General features: G+C 40.1%; 1 protein-coding gene across 2 annotated transcripts in view; it reads left to right on the top strand.

Annotated features, from left to right (window-relative positions):
* WNT7B (wingless-type MMTV integration site family, member 7B) overlaps positions 1 to 20,631 on the top strand; it is a 94,794-nt gene that overhangs the window by 62,740 nt on the left and 11,423 nt on the right. For both annotated transcript variants that reach the window (XM_010575287.1, XM_010575286.1), the window contains exon 3: positions 19,855 to 20,126. In XM_010575287.1, the coding sequence (XP_010573589.1) occupies positions 19,855 to 20,126 (272 nt within the window). The remainder of the gene's footprint in view (positions 1 to 19,854; positions 20,127 to 20,631) is intronic.

Raw genomic sequence — 20,631 nt, 5'->3', positions numbered from 1 at the left:
TTATATTTCCCAATTTATATTCTCTACTCCCTAGTCTTCTTGTAAGGTACTACTGTCTAGTTCAAGTGCAGCTCAGTTGTGTTTTCTTCTCCCTCAAGGGTCATGAGTTTGAAGAAAAGTATAAGTTCTCTTAAATTAAAAAGTTATTGTTGCCATTTAAATATTTACCTCTTTGGCAGAAGGTTTGCTTTGAAAGGCAGTCATCTTTATTCTAAACATAGCACTAATAAGTTAATACAATTACATCATGAACTCTGCATGGCTTGCAGCTGGATGAGAAATGGTAGATTTTGACCTGAATGAAATCTGGAGTTTCCATCCTGAGGGAAGTGCTAACTTTTAAAAATTCTGTTTAATTCCATTTTACATATAAAAATGAAGACTTTCTTGGAATGGGTGCTTTTCTGTAGGCATTTTCAGACTACAATACACTGATATACCAGACCCCAAACAACTCTGTTTTGGTTTGTTAGTGCACTTAATTTAAAATTAGTTAAGTAAGTGCATTGATGTAGATTGATGCAGGGAGCTGTAGCTGGGAAGACTCAAGTCTGTATCTATCTCATGAGCTCTTCTCTCGCATGCTTCTGTATGTATTGTAAGCTATATGGTTCCATAACACACCACATATAGCCTGATAAGAGACGTCACATAGCATGGCACAATATCTTCCTGTGACCTTAACCCTCAGGTCTCTCAGAAAACAACTGACTGATGTGGGGATGCTGTTTAATACTTTGTTTCTATGGTTCAAAACTAAATGGACCTGGTTTTTATTAAATGGAATAGCTCCATTAAGTGTCAGTATGGAAAATAAACATTTTTTTGGAGAGGGGTGGGTACTTATGGTTCTTGGCACTCTGCAATCATCCTAATAAATATGTAATTAGCTGTAGTGGAAAAGGGTACTGTTATGTATAATGTGGCGTTACAGGCAGAGTCTGTAATGACCTGTAACGCTGATCATCTCCTGCTCAGCATTGGCCAGAACAAAAAATCCTCATTTTCTGTTGCTTTTAACTTTGTCTTTAGCTGCTCAGGATAAAATTTTCCATGTTGCTTTACTGGTCTGCCTTGGGATGAGTGAGTCAGAGGTCCTGTGGAAAAGATAGTATGCAAATTCTAGGCTATTATTTAATTGAATACTGTACCATAATTTGGACACAACAGGGCTAACTGCGTAGCAACATTAAGTTCGGCATTTCCTTACTTCCAAGTGCCTCACTTGGAAAGTTAATGTTCCTTTAATGTAATTTTTTTCATGTCACTTTGTAATAAAATTGCTGGCTACAAATGATCCATAGCATGCGGGCTGAATTAGTTGCTTCCAGTGTCCCAGTCTATTGGTCAATGACTTACAAAGTAATGCACGCTTAAAACAGGAAGGCAAATAACATTTAAAGTTAAATAAAGTGGTGTTGGGCTTAATCCAAAATGACAGGGGCCAAATTCTGGTCCTGTTGCAGTCAGTAGACATTTTGCCACTGTTTTCACCAAAGCCAGGATTTTACAGCCACTAAAAAGGCTCCTTGCTTTTGGGTACAAGCAGAAGTTCAAATTGGAGCTGAATTTCATAGCAGGGACTCAGATAAAACCTAATTAGTTAAATGGAAATCAACTACACGACATCTGATTTTTTAAGTAGAGAGCAACCTTACAAACAGGCAGGTGCTGCCAAATCTTGCCACGGCAAGGAAAGGTCTTTATGTAAGATGACAGGTAGCGCGGGACAGCAGCTAACCTGCTGCTATGCGATCCTGTAATAACTTGGGGTTCTAATGACTTTGGAGATTCCTTGAGCTTTGCTACTGTGGTTAACTATGTTGTCAAAATCTCTTCCCTAGAATTACAGATGATAGGTTTGGTCATCTAGTTCAACCTCTACATCAAGCAGGACAGGCTAAACATAACATTAGACTTCAGAGTTACATGTGTAGCAGCATCCCTCCCTTTCCTCCTCTGTTCTTTGGGATACGTTCTCTTTGGTAAACCATCTGTTTCTAAATTGAAAAGCTTGAAATGCACAGAGAGGCATTTACAAACATTATGAAAAACACAGCAGCTGTTGATCTCTACATTTTGGTTTGCAAACAAATGTTTTAACATTCGGGCTTAGATTGCCGATCCATGCAGTTTGCTGTCTTGCCTCCAGTCATGAGCAATTTCTTTTCCTAATAAAGTGGCTGGCATATTCCAAAATATTACGTCTGACAAATATCTTATTTTCTAATTGACAAAATTTCCTTCCTGAGTATCATGCGTGACTTTTTAGCATTGGATTAAATTACCCATGACTGTAGTTTATTTCTTACTGACGTATTGTATGTCCATAACTGTGCAGTATAATATTATTGTTATTGATATAAGAGTCAAACTAAAATGAAAGAACTAAAGCAAACAAGAAAGAGGACTATGTCATCTGTTATCTGGAGGCTTGAAAAAATGAACCTAGCATGGTAGTGCTAAGGTAGCTGTTCTCTCAGCGTTCAAACTGGCCAACAGCTTTAGTTGTGCTCTTTTTACCCAGTATGTGCCTAACTTTGAACCCTCCATTTTAAGCCCTATTAAAGTAAAAGAGGGTTTGAAAGTGTTTCACTTTAAATGCATGCCCAAGTGGTTTGCAGAATACAGAAGTCATAGTGAAGGCCAGCATGCAAGACCGAGCTGACGATGGGTCCTTCAGCTAGTAAAAAGTGTTGCAGCTATCCAGTTTTCATCAGATTTGGCCTTAGAATTGAAGTGGATCTAGGAGACAACTTTTAGCCACGAGTGTAACCTGTTGCTATCTGTAATGCTGTCTCCACTGCAGAGGTTCAACCTACAATTTCTGGGACTGTGAAAGGAAGATGATTCCTAAGACTTAACCAGTGTCGGTGTAAAAAGGCTGAGGAGTCTTTAAGCAGACTGCACTCACCCCAGAAATCTCACTGGTGCACTGGGAGAAGTCTCTTCTATCTCTAGATAGAAGCTCAACAGACATGGACTGAATTGCTGTAGACTGGAAAGCTCTATTCAAGTTGCTAAAACGAACAAAGTTTACTCATGGATCATGGTTTATTTATACCTGTTCACTCATTTCTTCATGACAACATGGAAACTCGTTTTCTGTCTGACTCAGTCTCCACCCATGCTATTCAGAAGAGGTCTCCATGCGATGTCCCATCTGACATGGTCAATGCAACCTTGCAGTTTCTGTGGGGAATGGCACAAGAGATAATAGTTTCTGTCTCTGTTGCTGAACTAAAGGGCTTCAGACAAGAGAGGCAGAAAAACGGGGAGCCCCTTCCTCACTTCTTTCCTTTGGCCCCTTTTCATACCACATAGCTCCAGGCATTTGGATGAGATATCTAAGATAGGAACCTAGTCAGCCTGTATTCCTTGTATGGTCAAAGAAGAGAGAGAAGCACTTCCAGAGGGCAATTTGGATCTTAATTTGACTGCATGACTGTCTGGAGGTCCCAGTTGACTATCCTGGGAGCTTAAACTCCCTAATTAGGTATCAAACCAGTTAATATCTAATTTTGGTTTGTCTGTGAAATTTTTCCTCCTCTCTATGTACATTTTTCAGGAGAGCATGTGATCCTCTAATATACCTAATATATGGCAGGCATGGAAACATGACCTTCCTTTAAAGTTCTGGCTATTCTTGGTATTCACCCACTAGTAGTACCTGCAAAAGTTGTCCCAGCTGATGACTTTCAGACAGATACTGGCAAAAAAAAAAAAAAAAAAAAAAAAAAGCTGCAACCACAGGCATAACTCCACCACTGCTATTTGGAAATTTAAGAACAAGTGGGAGTCCAAAATTACCACCAGATGGTGCACCTATTTAGCAACTGACAGAGACATGTTCCACAAGAAAGGGTAGCCACAGCCTCCAGCAACCCATCAAGTTGCTTCCCCTGCTGTTTATTCTCAGCTGTGATATAAATTGAATGTGTTTGAAACATGGACCTGCCAGTCATACTATTCTGTTACATTTAATATGGAGTATGTTTTCAATCTCTGTGATGGAAGCCTTTCAACTGCCTGGCTAGGGACATGAGGAAGTGGGAAGGAGCACAGCAGATCTATGAATGCATGTGAAGGGAGAAGGAAAGAAAAAGAGATGGGCTGGGAACAGGAAAAGTCGGTAATGGCAAATGGCAATGAGCAGGCTCCAAAATCAAACATGGTCATCACAGAGCATCTGTGCATTGGTGTTTCATTAAATTGGGCTAGTTCTGGCTATTAATGGTGGGCAGCTGGGAGAAGATTGAGGTCAGGGCATTTCTGAAGGGTGGTCTTGATGTATAAATCAATGTTTTGGAAAACTGCCAATGCCAGTATCCCAGATGAAAACACATAGGATATTTAAGTGTATAGCAAAGGTGGTGAACCTTCCTAAACAGTGAAGTGGTTTTTGTTCTCTGACTGCTTCTCATTCCTAAGCACTTTTAGTACTCCATACTCAGAGAAAGATTAGCACAAGTCAATAAGCATGTATTTTCTGCCATATTTCTCACTATGTCACAAGACTGTGTGATTCTTTCAACTAGATTTGCTGTAAATCAATACATTATCTTGTGTAGGACACAAGTAGGTGTCTCCTCTCATTCTACTCTACTTGCTTTAAAGAAAATTCTAAAGTAATATCTAGGTTCCAGGCAATCCTCTTTCATCAACATTACAAAACTGATGCAGAAGAAAATATTGTGAGTCTCTCATTCCTTTGCATAGGTGTGTCCTTTACTGCTTTCTATTGTTTTGTTATGTTTTAAAGGATGCCCTAAATAGAATTTAATATATTGCTAGAGAATGATTAATTAGAAAGGTTGTTCTTTTAATTACAACTTGACCAGTAAAGAACCGTCTGAGCGGAAAATTTCCTAGTGAGCAAAAAGTGAAAACATTTGAATATTCTTTAACCCGAGAAGTACTCATTCAGAATGGATAAAATCATTTTGCATTCTCTTTGTCCAAGCTGAGAGGAAGACGTCACCTCCAGAAGCTCAATACAATTCCCTTCCTTTCATTTTTCACATACCCTGTGGCTCCTAGTTCAATGTGAGAACTATCATTTTATGGTTAAGGCATGGACCAGGAGATAATGGACTTGGACTCTGTTCCCAGCCATGCCATATACTTTTCTTGTGACCTTGGGCAAGTCACTTCATACCTCGCTGTCTGGAGACTAAAGATGACTAATTTCAGTGGGGAATTGAAAGGCTTAATTAATGTGGACTAACATCCACTTAAACATTTGTGAAGTACTCGGATCCTCAAAGAAAAATGATTGCTGTTAAAGTCTTCTTATCCAAACAGGAAGCAAAGGACAGAAATGTTGTGAAGGGATTTGGTCTTCTAGAAAGCAAGTCCAAGTCTGAAAAAAGATTGCATTGAAAAATCCCAGTAGAATAGGCCTGGTAAGATTATTAGCTTAGTTTGCATAAGAAGGAAGTTTGGAAACTTTAGGCAGTTGTCCACAATGAGCCTAAACTCAAATTCACAAAGAGAAAATACTTACATGTTCAGTACTTACATGTAACGTAAAAGAGAGAGAATAAAGCTCACAGGGAGAATAACTGCTATTTACTTGCTGTATGCTCGCTGTATGTGTGCTGTGATTCTTCAAGCAAATCTTCCTGTCTGAGACCCACTTTTTCTAGCTACTGGTGCACAGTGACATCTTGACACCAGTGATGGGGCTTGAACACTTTTTCCCTCCTTCCCTTTCTTTTTCTCCTTGCTGTCTCCCATTTTCTTTCACTTCGGCAGTTCAGTAATGCTGAAACCAAGTTCCCTTCCCTTTTGTTTGCTTTTCCCTTGTCCATTGATCAACCATTTTGCTTTATTACAGACACTGTAGTATTAACTACAGTATAAACAGAAGCTCTTAGCAGGAGAGTTAGCTGGGATTTCCCTGTCCTCTTACACAACTGAAGTTTCTGCAGCACCACTTTCTTGTTTGTTTTCAGGGATTAGTGGCGATATTCCGCATACTGCTGACATAATGAGGCATAAGCTTCGCTCAAAGAAGGGAAGACACTGATTTTTAAAAGACCCTAGACTACTGTGCTACTAGGGATGGGCATGGAAAGTTTGAAAGTTGGCAGACTACCCTCAAATCTGAGTGGCAGTAAGATTGCTGATGGGTCTTTGCACAGCGTGAAGTATTTCCGTGAATACTGTGTCCTGCTCAAATTCAAAGTGTCTGCATGGAATATCTCATACACCAGCATGTGCATGCTGTCAGCTTGTGTTAGCCAGAGAAATATGACATCATGTGATTGATAGACAAAAACACTGCTTGGTACCATATAGCTTAATCCAAGACTTTTCACGTGAAACATTTGTTTTGGTTTGGTTTTAAGACATTTGCCTTTCTAACTGGTCTGTTTTAATTAGAGCTCAACCTGAACCACAAACGATAGATTTGAACTTTCCCAGAGTTCAGTGGTGTTCAGATCTGGCTTTTGGTTTGGCCCATCACAAAGACAGGGGTCAGCTTCAAAGTTCAGATCTGGAAACAGGCTTCTATAAAGAGGGGGCTGAAAAGGTTATTTAATGAGACCCATATCTCATTTTAATGGTGGATTTGCAGTAGAGATGCTAGCATTTTTTAAAAGTACTTTTATGTAAGTAGCATCTCGAAGACTGATGTTAATACCAATCTATCTATTTAAATACTCTTGTATTTATACTGCAGAAAGGGACTTGTCCCTCCTTTCCTGGTCACAAAGCCTGGGTCTTGGTCTGAAGCTGGAGTACCTCAAAAACCTACAGATTTTTCTTCTGATCTTTGCTTAAAACGCATCCTTTAGTTCTCGGGTATTGCACTTAAAAACATGGAAGCTCTTTGTGGGCTAGAAATTTGATCTTTTTATCCTCGTAACATCTAGTTTTTTTGGCTGAATGGGCAGCTAACTCACAGGGCCAGCATCCGCCCATTTGTCAAACTCTTGCAGGTGTGGATCACCCTTTTAGGGTGAGCTTGCCCAGTACCTGGCAAAACACAAGCTTAACACAACACAAATAGTAAATAACAACCACTAGTCTACTAGATAATATAACCTGACTGATAGGATTAGCTGGACAGGGTCAGATTAAATACTGATTCAGCATCTTTCATGACTACTGAGAAGATTCATGTAATTCTTCCTTGTTTATGTGAATTTTGTCACTTCCCAACTCCTGTCAGGACCAGAAACTCCAGAACTGAAAAAAAAGACTTTGCTCTTGTGATGCTTCCAGACTCATTTTGCAAACCAGAGAGGTTTGGACCAGAATCTAAACTTTGTGTATTTATCCAAAACCCTCTGAGCTCTTTACTTTTTTAAATCTCTTTCATATGTGTGATTTGTGCCGTGTCTTGTTCACTGGGGTTACAAACTTGACTACCAGGCAAAGACCCTTTAAACACCAGGGAGCATAGACATCGTTACTTGAACCTTGCTCTCCTCCCAGGAAGTTTGTCAGGCAAGTCAAATGTATCAGAAATGTGAATGCCACCACACAAGCAGTGTAAGAGCATTTGGAAAATAATTAAGCAAATTCAAAAGCAACTTTCAATCCAGCCCTTTCACCAGAACTTTCTCATTTGCTTTCCACAAATTCTGAGCTCTGACAGGGGATGCCAGTGACTTACGGGGTTACTGCCCAGTTGTTTGCCCTGCATCTGGAAGATGTGATCTCTGCAGTACAATTAGCAGAGCAGAATGCAGGCTCCTACTGGTAATCTGCAAACCCAGCTTCTCTGCTGCAACCACCAAGGAAGGGCTGGTTTGGACTGGACTGTAAGCTAAAGCCAATGACGCACGGTCCTTCTGCTACCATGGGAGATATCAAGGGAGCGGTAACATCCTAAACAGCCACACCAAGACTCACTGCATCTCACCTGTCAAACCCTACCTTGCCAAGAATGCACCGGAGACACACATTAAAGCCCCACACCTAAAGGATGAGTGGTGAGTCACCAGTGATAGTGCTCATGTTAAGATTTGCTTGGGAAATTTGATAAATTGAGTTGGTCCTCCAAGATGTCCTGCCAGGCATCAGAAACCATGCCAGGAATTTATGTGAGCAATATATTTGTAGGGCAACCTTAATGAACAATATGCAGAATTATCCTCCAGGAGACAATCCAACAGCAATTCCCAGCAAACGCAACGAGAACCTCTCTGCTATGTTCCTATGCAAAATTTTACAGAAAAAAAAGCAACATTCTGGTATGCTATTTGATACAAATTATTTTTCCTTTTTTGTCAAGCATAGGAAATAGTCTTTCGTCTATGTCTATACAGTTCTGCAGAATATCTTAAGGCCACCTTGAAGAGCAGAGTCACTAGACAAGATGAAAGCATAACAATTTCTGTGCCTGGAAAGTGCTATCCCAGACACACAGGAGCTGTTTCTCCGTGACCAGTAGCCTGAAATGCTTTTCAGAGCCCCCAGCCTGGCTGTCACCGTTTCTGAGGTTGGGCAGTACTTCCTCCATATTCATTGCTATTACCACAGAAGGGTGTGCAGATCAAGGTATTTCTAGATGTCATTATTTCATAGTTATTTGACATAATACTCCTCTTGAATTGCTGTTGCAGTCAAAGCTACAACGTGATGGATAGTTATGCCATTTTATGATATTTCTCTGGATTTAGTTTGGAAATCTGACAAATAATTTAAATAAATATTTATTTATAGATCCCGTCTAGACCAAGTAGATGCCTAGTGTATGTGATTCAGTTTAATAAAAGATACTGCTGTTCTTCATAAACCTTATTTTACAAATGTCATGACTAAGTAGAATTAGTACTTTATTTTATATGAAATCATCCTCATTCTGTACATGATAGAATCAAGTACAATGATACTCTGAAAAAAACTAGAAAAATACGCAAGAATAAGTTATATTATGTTCAGTAGAATATCTTTATCCTAATCAGTGAAACCAACAAAGTCATCTTCTGTCTTTTAATGTAATGAAATCTTTTTTCCCCAGTAAGAATATAAAACAGGATAATGGACTGATAGCAGAATATTTTAAGGGTGGGATCTCCTTTTCTAAAACCACCATATACCCTCAGCAATTACACTTAGATGACTGCTGCCAGCATAGTTGGAAAGGCTCACTGTGCAGGGAAATCTGGCTTAACTCTCTGATGGGATAAGTTTAGACTCTCTCCCTTTCTTTGCATTTTCTGCTCCCAGTTTTGGGGCTTCCCCACGCATCTTGGTAGCTTCTGGAAGTCTTGATTTTTTGGTGTCTTAACTCTCTCAATGCTTGCTAAGGCTGGATTCCTATTCCGGACACATGGAAAATACTAGGTGGAGGAACATCTAAAAGATAGGCTTTAGAGCCAACATCCCTTTGGAGATTTAGCTCTAGGTGCCTAGCTCTTGCCCTATAGATGTAATTAATTTCTTATACTGTAAACATTGGCATCTCATCTGAAAACAGTACCCCATACCTGCAAAATGTCTTGGGCTGGGCTTGCTTGCTACTGCTTTTGCTTTGTATGTGTTTCCAAAAGGGGGTTTCTAGATTAATACATATATCTATATATATCTATATATATCTATCTATCTCAAACAATTGTGTTGGGTAACATAAGAAGTGAGTATGAGAAAAAAGTCTATGCTGACAAATAGAAGGCGGCAGCTTTTAAGATCCTGCTTAAAGTTGCACATATCTTACTAGCAGTCAGGAAATGTCATCAACTCCAAATGGGGACATGAAAACATTTAGCCTCTCTCTGAAACAGAAGCAAATGCAACCTCAGCAAAACTTCTGGTAAGACACTTAAATTAGTTATTTTTTCAAATTAAAAATAAAGGAAGGATGTGGATCTAATGCTATGCAGGTACGGCATGTGGGGAGGTGTGAGTGCAGAATGTTAGGAGTGGATTCTAAGCGCTGTGTAGTTCTCTGGCAGGCATGGTGATGCTGAGCATTGCTGTGTCCAAATCCCTTTATGGCTCTGGCAGTAGATGACCACTTCAATACTATGCTAGAACAGTATGTGGAAGAGCGGAGCAGAGAAGTCCCAGTCCCAGGAGCTGCTGCTTCTTTCTTGGAGCTCTCCTGTCCCACTATGCAGCTGCATGGACATGCTCCCTGAAAACAGGGTTGAATTTGTGCGTCAGTTGTCGGTTGAGAGGTCTACAGCTAAATTGCTCTGTGGCCTCCCCACAAAGAGAATCCAACAAGTGGACAGCTTGTTCTCTTACAGGTCCTTCTGCCGTATGGATAAATGTCTTAACCTCCTTGTGCCCCTGTGAGAGAGAGGTAATAGTATCTCTTTTCTGTTGACCTCTCCAGCTGAAAGATGCAGCTTCTTAAGGCAAGGACTACCTCTTGCATAAACAGATTTGTATCTAACACCAATTTCAGCTGGGTATCACTTAATATATCTGTAATTCAATAATTATGGCAAAGTGGTACTGGCCCACTAATAGGCTCTGCAGAATATATTGAGGTAACATTCATGATTTAACTAAACTGCCTCAAGAAATTCTGAAGCAAGAGCTGAAATTTCATCTGCAATGTACACAGATACTCGCACCCACAGACACCCACCCACAGACACTCTGGCATGCCCAGGTATAGGAACTTAGTGCTTACAACTATGCATAATTCAGTGAACCCTTTAAAAGGTGTTATTATTTAACATGTTTCTACAGCAAAGCGCAGGTGTGCACGGTGATTTACAAAAGCATACAGACATGACCACTGCCCTCAGGGATTTGTTATCTAGGTTAGAAGTGACATAAGATAATACAGGAAGAGATGACTTCATGCAAATGGCAGTGCAGATTTATTTTTAAAGAGCTGTTCTTCAACACAGTATATTTGTGTCAGGCCACTGAAATGATTGAAATGAGTTAATTAAAATACTGACCCAGCAGAGAGTCCACTGAGAAGGTCTGATTCTGCAAGGCAATGACTTCTTAATATTCATAAGCATGGTAGTAGGGATGACAGAGTATTTGTGAAATTGGGTCTAAAGCAAGGTCAAATATAATCACAGAATCATAGAAGAATTTAGGTTGGAAGGATCCTCTATTGACAGCCAAGGAGAACATCCATTCCGAACTGATTCATTCACTAAAGGCTCAAGCTTATAAAACCCACTCACATGAAAATCTCAGTGACTAAAATGGTTTGGTAGCAACCTACCCTGCTGTTTTATCCTACTAAATTGAGCATGAAGTTGACTTGAAAACAAATTTACTTTAAAAATTTGGTAGTACTGCCCTCTATTTCCCTGACAGGTTTAGAGTGAAGGTTTCTTTTCTGCTGGGTTTTGGTGTGTCTTTTTTTTTTTTTTTTTGATGACGTGGCAAGCATATTTTCTATTTCTTAAATCAGACAACATTTTCCTTGCTGAGCACCACACAAGTATCCCAGAAACCTCTAACAGGCCATCATGTAGTGCAAGAACGCAACCAAGAACAAACCTAAAAAAAAACCCCAAATATGTGCCCACATAGCTATAGATTCCCTTGCCTTTTTCTTAAATATTGTTTTTTATTTCTCCCTGTGAAATACCCTTAAAAAAAAAAGACCATAATGCATTGGCAAATCCGGTACATAAGAACTGTTACTGTGAACAGATTGAGGCAGTTGAATTATTAGAATTGAATAGAACAGAACAGAATAGAATAGAATATATAATAACATCTGGTTCCTCATAGCCCCATTTAATTTAAGGACTTTAGCATACTTTAGGACCCAGTTTCTCTGAGATGCCTTCAGGAGTCCATGTTTTCCAACATGGGGTGCAAAGAACCTTTTAAAACCCCAGTGTGCTGCAATATGTCTCCAGCTGAGCTTTCACATATTACGATTTATCAAACCACTAGTCATCACTGAAAAGAAAAAGCACCAAACATTCAGCAGGGAATCATTAAGTCCCACAATGGGATGTCAGCAGGTCAAGAAGAGAACCCAGGCAGGAGACGATCTCTCTGCTCCAGCTATTGCTTCCCACGTACTACTTTGACAGTATTCGCAGTAGCATTGTGAAAACACAGCCGGCTGTGACACTGCACAGGCTTTTCTCAATGTACAGTGTATCTGGGAACTACCACCTCATGTGCACTGTGTATTTCTCAAGCCATGCTTTTGTGCATTCTTTAAATGAGTGCTTAGCACCATACTCTGGTTAAACCTTGACAAAACCAAGCAGTGGTGCTTTGGGATCAAAACGTCGTTTCCCCATTTTCTGTAAGAATGAGATACAGATTGTTTGTAAGGCTGAGTTAGTAAGAAATACTTGCTATGACAAATATAGTTTTACAGGGAAAGACCAAAAATTTCATATTTCTCTGGGCATTTCTAAATGTCCTCCCGAAGATCACAGCTAACTTGCTAACCTCACAGGAGCTGTCCCAGAAAACTCCACCAAGGCACATGCTGCCAAAACACAGTCAAAAACACAACAGAATTATGCTCACTTTGGAACAGAAATGCTGACTATTGTTTACGGTTGCCAGGAGTTAACTGAATATGTTTAGGGGATAAACTAAGTAAAAAAACCCTGTAAATTGTTGGAAGCCTCATTACAGAAACCACTGTGGAAAGTACCACCAAATCTTTAGAAAATAACCATGAAATTGGAAAAATGCTTGAAAAAATGTGGAAAGCAGAGACATAGTAAATAGCTCTTTTTAACAGACATGCTTCCAAAAGTATATAAATAGTGACAGCAAGGAGCTGCAATAAGGCAAGTGTGAAATAAATCTGGCTCACGTACAACCCATTCTAAAAGAAAATTTGAGAAACCCACATGAGCAACAGAAAACAATCCAGTTGACAGAGTGATTCTAGACTGATGGCCAAAATTCTGCCACCTCCAACCATAAAAACTTAGTGGGAGTCTAGAGATGAAAAATGCTGAATAAGAGAAGAATCTGTAAATAAACTGTTATGTCATAGCACTACACATTCTCGGCTTTGAAATCTGCAATGTTCTCTGTCCCAACCACATGTCATTGGAAACAGACATCATGAGCAGTCTAGGAAGGAGCTGCTGAAATCATGTGCAACTCCTGCTCTAGCTCTGTCTGGAGGAAGTAGAATTAAACAAAACTATTTTAATTAGACAGTAGTAGGAAAAAAAATTTTAGGGAGGAGATAGGAAAAAAAAAAATATTGTAAAGAGAACATTACCCAATGTGACCATTGGAAGGCTCCATTGGATTTGACCAGAAAGTCCTGCCAGAGTAACATATTTGATCTGCACCAGGTTCATCATTCAGGAGCACTTCTGAGCACATGTGCTACAAGAGGACCCTCATGACCATGGGTGACGATATCTGGTTTTTTGACAACAGGCTACACAGTAATCATTCAGTCAGTACTTTCTTAGTGAGTGGAAGATGAAGAAAAAAAGCTGGTCCACTACTCCGTGGAGTGGACCCCTGAGGAGCGTGTAAACCAAGGATAATGTCAAGAAGGCCAAGCACTTCTTGCATCAGCCTTCACCAAAAAGGTCAATGGTGATAGAACTAATATTATCGAGAGGAATACCATCACAGCATTAGGCAGAGGGAAGTATTTGTCCAGGCCGAATGCTTTCCAGTTAGCTGTCCCTCATCTCAGAACATTTAATGAAGCCATTTTAGAGCCATTAGTCCTGACAGCCATTAGCGCTGAAAAGTTGTGGAGAACTCTAATTAAGAAGAATTGAAAAGACAAATGTATTGCCTTTGTCTAAAAGAAAAAAAGAAAGGAATTATAGGACCAATCAGCTTAACTTCAGTAAATGAAAAAATATGGGAACAAAAACGGATTTGTAAGCTCATAACTGAGAACAAGGAGATGAGTAACAGTCAGCAAGGATCTGTCAAGAACAAATCATGTTAAACCAATCTAATTTCCTTCTTTTGCCACCCAGGGCCTCAGAGGCAGAGAAGCAGCAGTTTATATCATATATATTGGACTTAAATGAAGCTTTTGACACTCCTTTCTATGACATTCTCATAAGAAAACCAAGGAAAAGCTAACTAAATGGGTACATACTATCTGGAAATTATACTTGGAGGGTAGTTATCAAAATGGAAGGGTGTACTAACTGGGTTTCCTTTGTGATCTGTGCTGGATCTGGCACCAGTCAGTATTACACTTTTGACTTGACCAAGGGAATAAACTGTGCATATTGAATTTACAAATGATGTCGGGCTGGGAGGGACTGCAAGGAAGTTGGAGGAAGTTTGGGTCAAAATTGAAAATGATCGTGGAGAAATAGTCTGGAAAATAAAAAAAAAAAAAAGAAAGAGGAGGCAAATCAGAAAGACAAATACATGGGGATCTATACGTGGGAATAATCAGCTGCACAAATGCAAGATGGGAAACATCTGGTGTGATAACAGCTGCACAGAAGACAACTGCAAGCTGAGTAAGAGTCAAAAATGTCCTGCTGCTGTGAAAACACCATGCTGGCATGAGTAAACAGGCGTGTAGCATGTGAGACATATGAAATGCTCCTTCTGCTCCAGCCCCGAGCCGGCAGGGCCTCAGCTGGAGCTCTCTGTCGCATCTCCTGCACCGCACCGCAAGGCACAGGCCAGCCCACAGGGAGAGCAGGGGAATGACCAGAGCTTCTGAAACTGCCCTGTGAGGACTGACGATGGGACACATCTAGAAAGGGGTGGAAGTCTCTAAATATTTAAAGGCTGCTGCTAGAAGGGAGCAAACGGTTCTTAGCATCTGTAGAGAAAGAAGCAGTGGGTTTGTGTTCAGAAAGACAGTTTCAGGTTAATATTGGTAAAATGTGTACCAACTGGGGTCCTGAGGCACTGGAATAGACTGTGGAATCCCCACCACTGAAGATCTTTAAGAACAGGGTAAAGAAAAAGCTGTCATGAAGGACACCTATGTTATTAGCCTACTTTAGGGTTGAGGGATGGACTAGAGACCCTCCTGAGGTTCCTGCCAACCCTGCTTTTCTATGGTGGTTTTTCTGCTTGTACAAAGTAATGTCAGTGGTCTATAGTTCTGACATGCAGCATGGGGTTTAGTAAATTAGAGGGATAGAGAAATTAAACCAATCCCTACTTTTAGATTATAAACCCGAGAAGCCCGAAATTGATTACAATGAAAATGCAAATAGAGAAAGGATCTGCTCCAGACAGTAAGAAAAATCCCACTGACTTGTGCTGCCCTTGAATGGAACCCAAAGAGAAGAGCCTGTATTATTTTCCTTGAGAATTGCTAATGAGCGTGTTGAACAAAATACGAAATTATAAAGGGACTAAACTTGTCTGTAAAAGTCTTCATCCAGCCCTACTTGGGGTGCTGTTGTCTGAGTTTTAGTTCACTCATCTAGATGTATATCTATTGTCTTTTGCCCTTAAAAAATGACTCAATGTGTCCTCAGCTTTCACTCACAAAAGATGACTTGTTGAAAAGGATAGGTTTGGCAAAAAAAATCAAACTTCTGCCGTGGTTCGTTTCTTCTTACCACTGACCTATATTGTATTGTGTCACATAATCAATCTGGTGTCTACAGATGGTGTAAGTACATGGGGAATTTGTTTTGTTTAACAGCAGCATGTAGTATTTTTCTCCATCACTGTTGATACAAGATTTAGCAAATTACTGGCTAAACAGTGTATATTCTACAGTTAAATTACAGTTCTAATGGCTGACATTCAGTGGCACTCTTATTCATCTAGCTGCTGACATAAGACATTTCAGAATGATGTTTGGGATAGTAATATTCTCATCTAGTTACTCAGAAAAGTGGATGACTTTGCTAGTAACTACAGAACAGTTAAATCTTTAACCCTGCACTCACAGCTGAATGATCAAAATATATATTTAGCATATAACATTCTCAGCTGATTATGGTTACATGCTGAAAATATGCTGCTGAATATGTGCATGCTAGAATGTAGTAAACTACAGAAATTATAGAACTTGTAATAATTTCCACATCAGACCATACTAAGTTTAGTGCTCATTTAGCAGGCTGAAACTTAGTCAGAGATGACATCTAAGTTAGGGGTAAAGTATAGGCTGCTCCACAACTCCAACAGGAGATAAATAGGCTCCTCTCACCTTATCTGCCAGAAATCACTCCTTTTAGGAAACAATGATCCAATATCTGTCTGTCTGAGCAGCAACTGCCTGCATTGCTGGGTATTAGAGCACTTTTAAAATACAGCCTTCTGTTAGAATGCAAATGAACTCAAGCAAACGGCAGTAACTCAGCCCAGCAGATCACAGGCAAGACTTCTTTCATGGTCTGGCAGATTGCAAGAAGTGACCTTCAGCACCTTCACCAAAGACAAAAGGCTTCACTTCAACTAGCACTGGTGGTGATCTCCCACTGGAGTTACTAGATCAGACAGTTATCAGATCAGACAGAGTAACATTCACGTTACTCATAAAAACATTCATTCTATGTTTTGGGAATTAAATCAGAACTGTCTTTGACACCAAAGCAAGCATTTCTAAGAGGGAACTAGTGGAATACAAGGGCCGCACAAAAAAGTGTATTTTCCACCAAAATAAAATCTTGACAGAATTATTCTGGTCTACATGACAGAAAACATTAAGAAGTCAAACAAGAATTTTTCTTCTGAGACACAGATAGTGAGCATATATAGTGCCAAATAACTAGGTGACCAGGATATTCACTGGAGAAAGAAAAATCTAGCTTCAAAGTTAGGTTAAATCCCAAATCTTCTGCTATTTATAATCTTTCCCCATTTCATGAACAATTCTGGAAAGACTTGTCTCTGTTTTGTTGCAGAACAAGAATATTTCTGAAATCTCAGAAAATTCCATAAAATGAGATTATTGTTCTCCATTCAGGTATCACAGCAATCATTACTCAAATAATTTTAGCTGCCTAACAAAGGCTTCCTTAGAATTGATTCCAAGTGATGACATGCTAATGGAAAGCTTTGTGTACAGCAGACACATTATCTGAGCACAGAACAGACGTTCCCCTCCCTCCCCCATCAGCATTTTCTGATAGACTCTACTGATCCTAGGACTTTAGAGAACTGCTGAGGTAATGCTTACACTGAAGTTCAAGGGAAGTTTTGGAACATCCTCTAGTTAAAAAAGACCAGAACCAAAAAAACTTAATTCTTAGCAGGACAACTTAACTTGCAAAAGGAATCTGATTTTCAAGCCAGATCTTATTTCTGAGCCCTTCTTATGTTAGAGCTGCATTGAAAGAGAAGAGTAATTTCTTCAGAGAGTCAATATGTTTTCCATTTGGTATTATCCCATTACTTGAGATAATTCCATCACTGCTATAGCTCTCAAGTGGGTGAAGAAAAGATGTTTTCCTCTATTCCTGAAGGTAATCAGGGGTGTAATGGGAACAAGGGGGAGCAAAAGGAAGATAAAGACAGGATATTCTTTAGTTTTACAAAACCGACCAAGGGAAGCACCATGTGAAAACCCACGGACAGGTCACAGACACAGTGGCCATGATAAAATGGCTTACCTTCTACTCTGGATACATGTGGAATATATTGAGCTTAAACATAAAACATAAGCAACCTCTCTGTGGTTAATCTCTGAGTAAATCTACTGAACTGTAGCTCACAGCTGCTATGTTCCCTGACAGGAATATGTTTCTGCTTGTTTATAAGCATTTCTACATGTGTTTCAAAGGTGTCTGAACAAAAAACTTTCCTAGGTCTGATTTTGCATTCTCACTTACCCTCATCCTGAAGAAAAGGAAACCATATGTATATATATAGTTTCTATTACATCTCATATTTTCAATCTTTCAATTTATAGATTAAGAATAGATTTTTTTTTTAAAGAAGATGAAGAAAGAAATCCTGCAAGTCAACAGGATACATTTTAGAACATGGGTCCCAGATTTGACTTCAGCTGGTGGGTAAAGAAGGGAGGACTGAATATTGAGACACGCTTTTAGAGAACACACTAGGAACTAGAACAGTGGTTCCCAAACTTTTTTGGATTGCTATCAACCCTCAGAATTTCTTGTGGACCACCAGGCATCGTTATCATCAAACTTTTAATTGAAAACACTATTAAAAACAGCGTTTAATATGGCTCTGCGGATTAGCTGCAAACCCTTTACCGTGGCCTCCTGGACCACCAGAGTTCTGCGGACCACGGTTTGGGAACCACTGAACCAGACTACACACATCGTACACCCCAACAAAACACTTCTGTGTCTGAAAGCAAAGTCAGTCCTTCTATTGCATGATGTACTCAAAAAATACACAAGTCAGTTTAACCTTCTTGGTACCTGAAGAACACAGCACCCTTTTGTTTTTCTCTTACCTTAAGTTTCTTTTTTATTGCTCTGGAGAAACAAGTAAATGGTGCCAAAAACCAGTTTATGATTGTTTCTTGTAGGATCTTTCCCGTATCCGGCAGTGGTGTAACTTTTCAGGAAGCTATCTATGAAAATAAGAAATAGAAAACATAAAATATCCCGCACTGTGCACTGGTCATTCAAGAACAGTTATGATATCTATGAATGCTAAAATAAAAAATTAAAAATAGCTTCTAAGTTTTTTGGTTTTTTTTTTCTCCTCTGGAAAATTTGTTCTTTTTTTTTTCCCTTCCCAATCCATTAACGATGTTAAAGCTCTGTGTGTGGTCATTATAGCATTTCAGCAACTTTCTGCAAATACTTTACAGTTATTCTTTGGCTGCAGTATTACAAGATTGTCTGTTTATCACCAGATAAACACACAGAGGAAAATGATGATAGTGCTAGGAAGTGAACTTGTAAGGAAACACTATAAATAAGAACAGCAAAACACCAAGGACCATGATCCAGCCCTACATTAACTCAGTGACAGAGTGTGGTCTCACGTGAGAGCAGGAATGGGCTGTAGCATCCCTTTTGATTGTTCTGCCTCTGTATCTCCTTGTTTATGTGCATCCCACAGCCAACCACTGTCTAGTAAAGAAAGGGGGCTTATTTACCTCTCTTCATAGACTCAGTATCAACAGCTATAACATGGACTTGGGAATGAGGAACCGTGGCAAGTAGTGGCATTGTAAAAGAAAAAAAAAAGAACTTTTTTTCTGAAAAGACTTTTTTCTGAACAAGACTGTGCTTCCATGACAGTATATCTGTCTCATTTGTTTTGGAGAGGAAATAATGCTGCCACAGCACTTCCACACCCTTGTATGCTCAATAGCCAAGGTAATGCAGAGGTTTGAGTCAGAGTGGGAGTGGAAAAGGGTCACTACAGCAAAACTAATATGCAAGAGAAGTCAGCAAGCAAAAGGGGCTGCCTCTACTTTACCTTGAAAGAGAACAAAACCTACCCAGCCCTTGCCTTTATAGGCCTCTCTTGCAATACTTTACACTCAGGATCGCTAATGGATGCTACTGGAGCATTTGTAAAGGTGGATTAATAATCTTCCCCATTTGTGTCCTAGCGCTCTCACACATCTGAAAGGGTCTGGTATTTTTTACATCATCTGAATGTTTTTCTTTTTCCATGCAGTGCCAACGGTTAGAGGTAACTATGGTTTTCCGGTGAGCATTGCCGCCAGTGACTCACTTAATATTAATCTGAAATAGATAAAGGTCATCTTGCAAACCTGACTAGACAGTGCAAAACCAAATCGTGTTGCCTCACTTCACCACTGTCCAGACTCATTGCCAAATTCCCCTCTGGTGAAGGGGGTCAGGTGGGACTACCATATGGCTGGTGCTTACCTGGGGTAACACGCCCCAGTTGAGCTGAGCATTTTACATCCATACGGAATTCTGTAAGAATGCGAAATACACACTCAGCAGTAACGCCCGCCTCACATTGCTGCCTGACACCATTGCTGTAGATAATGTGTGTACTTTAGTAAGTAAGTGCTGCCTTTCTGCCAACCCATCAGCTTTTGGCTTCTCTCCACAGGAAGCAGGGAAGCTGCGTTCACCTATGCCATTACTGCTGCCGGGGTTGCGCACGCTGTCACGGCCGCCTGCAGCCAGGGCAACCTCAGCAATTGTGGCTGTGACCGAGAGAAACAGGGCTACTACAACCAGGAGGAGGGCTGGAAGTGGGGAGGCTGCTCTGCGGATATCAGATACGGCATTGAGTTCTCCCGGAGGTTTGTTGATGCCCGAGAAATCAAAAAGAATGCACGGAGGCTGATGAACTTGCACAACAATGAGGCTGGAAGAAAGGTATTCCAGAAAGGACGAGGGATGGGGAAACGTGTGCGCTGGAGGACGGGGGGAGGCTGGCTTGGTGGCAGGAGGCATTCCCCCAGAACTTACTTACCCCTCTCTCTGCTCTTATCCCACACCCACATCAACTTACCCAATGGCATCTAATGTTTTCATTTTGTTGCTGTTTCTTTTTATTCAGAGCTGGCCATGTATTATAGGTGCTCCCCTAAACGTTTCTGCTTCCTAAACCTTCTTTTCAGTCCCACTGATAAGAGAGAGGAATTTGCTGGAGCTGTTTGGCGTAACGATAAATCTTTGCTTTTCGTCTCCTTTGCAAAAATCTAGCAAGAGATGTTGGGGCTTGTGATGGGACAGGACTGAGTGTCTGCATTGCTGAACTCTCACAGCACTTGCAGCTATTTATTCCATCCACAACCGAAAAATTCTTTGACCACAGCTCCAATGAAGTACACGCTTCATAGCAAATGCACAACTGTCCGTTTCTCACTGGTGGGCTACA

This window comes from Haliaeetus leucocephalus, unplaced genomic scaffold (assembly GCF_000737465.1).
Source record: "Haliaeetus leucocephalus isolate CR32 unplaced genomic scaffold, Haliaeetus_leucocephalus-4.0 Scaffold473, whole genome shotgun sequence".
Classification (NCBI taxonomy): domain Eukaryota; kingdom Metazoa; phylum Chordata; class Aves; order Accipitriformes; family Accipitridae; genus Haliaeetus; species Haliaeetus leucocephalus.
Note: the sequence above shows the minus strand (reverse complement) of the source record. Positions and strands in the feature narration are given on the sequence as shown.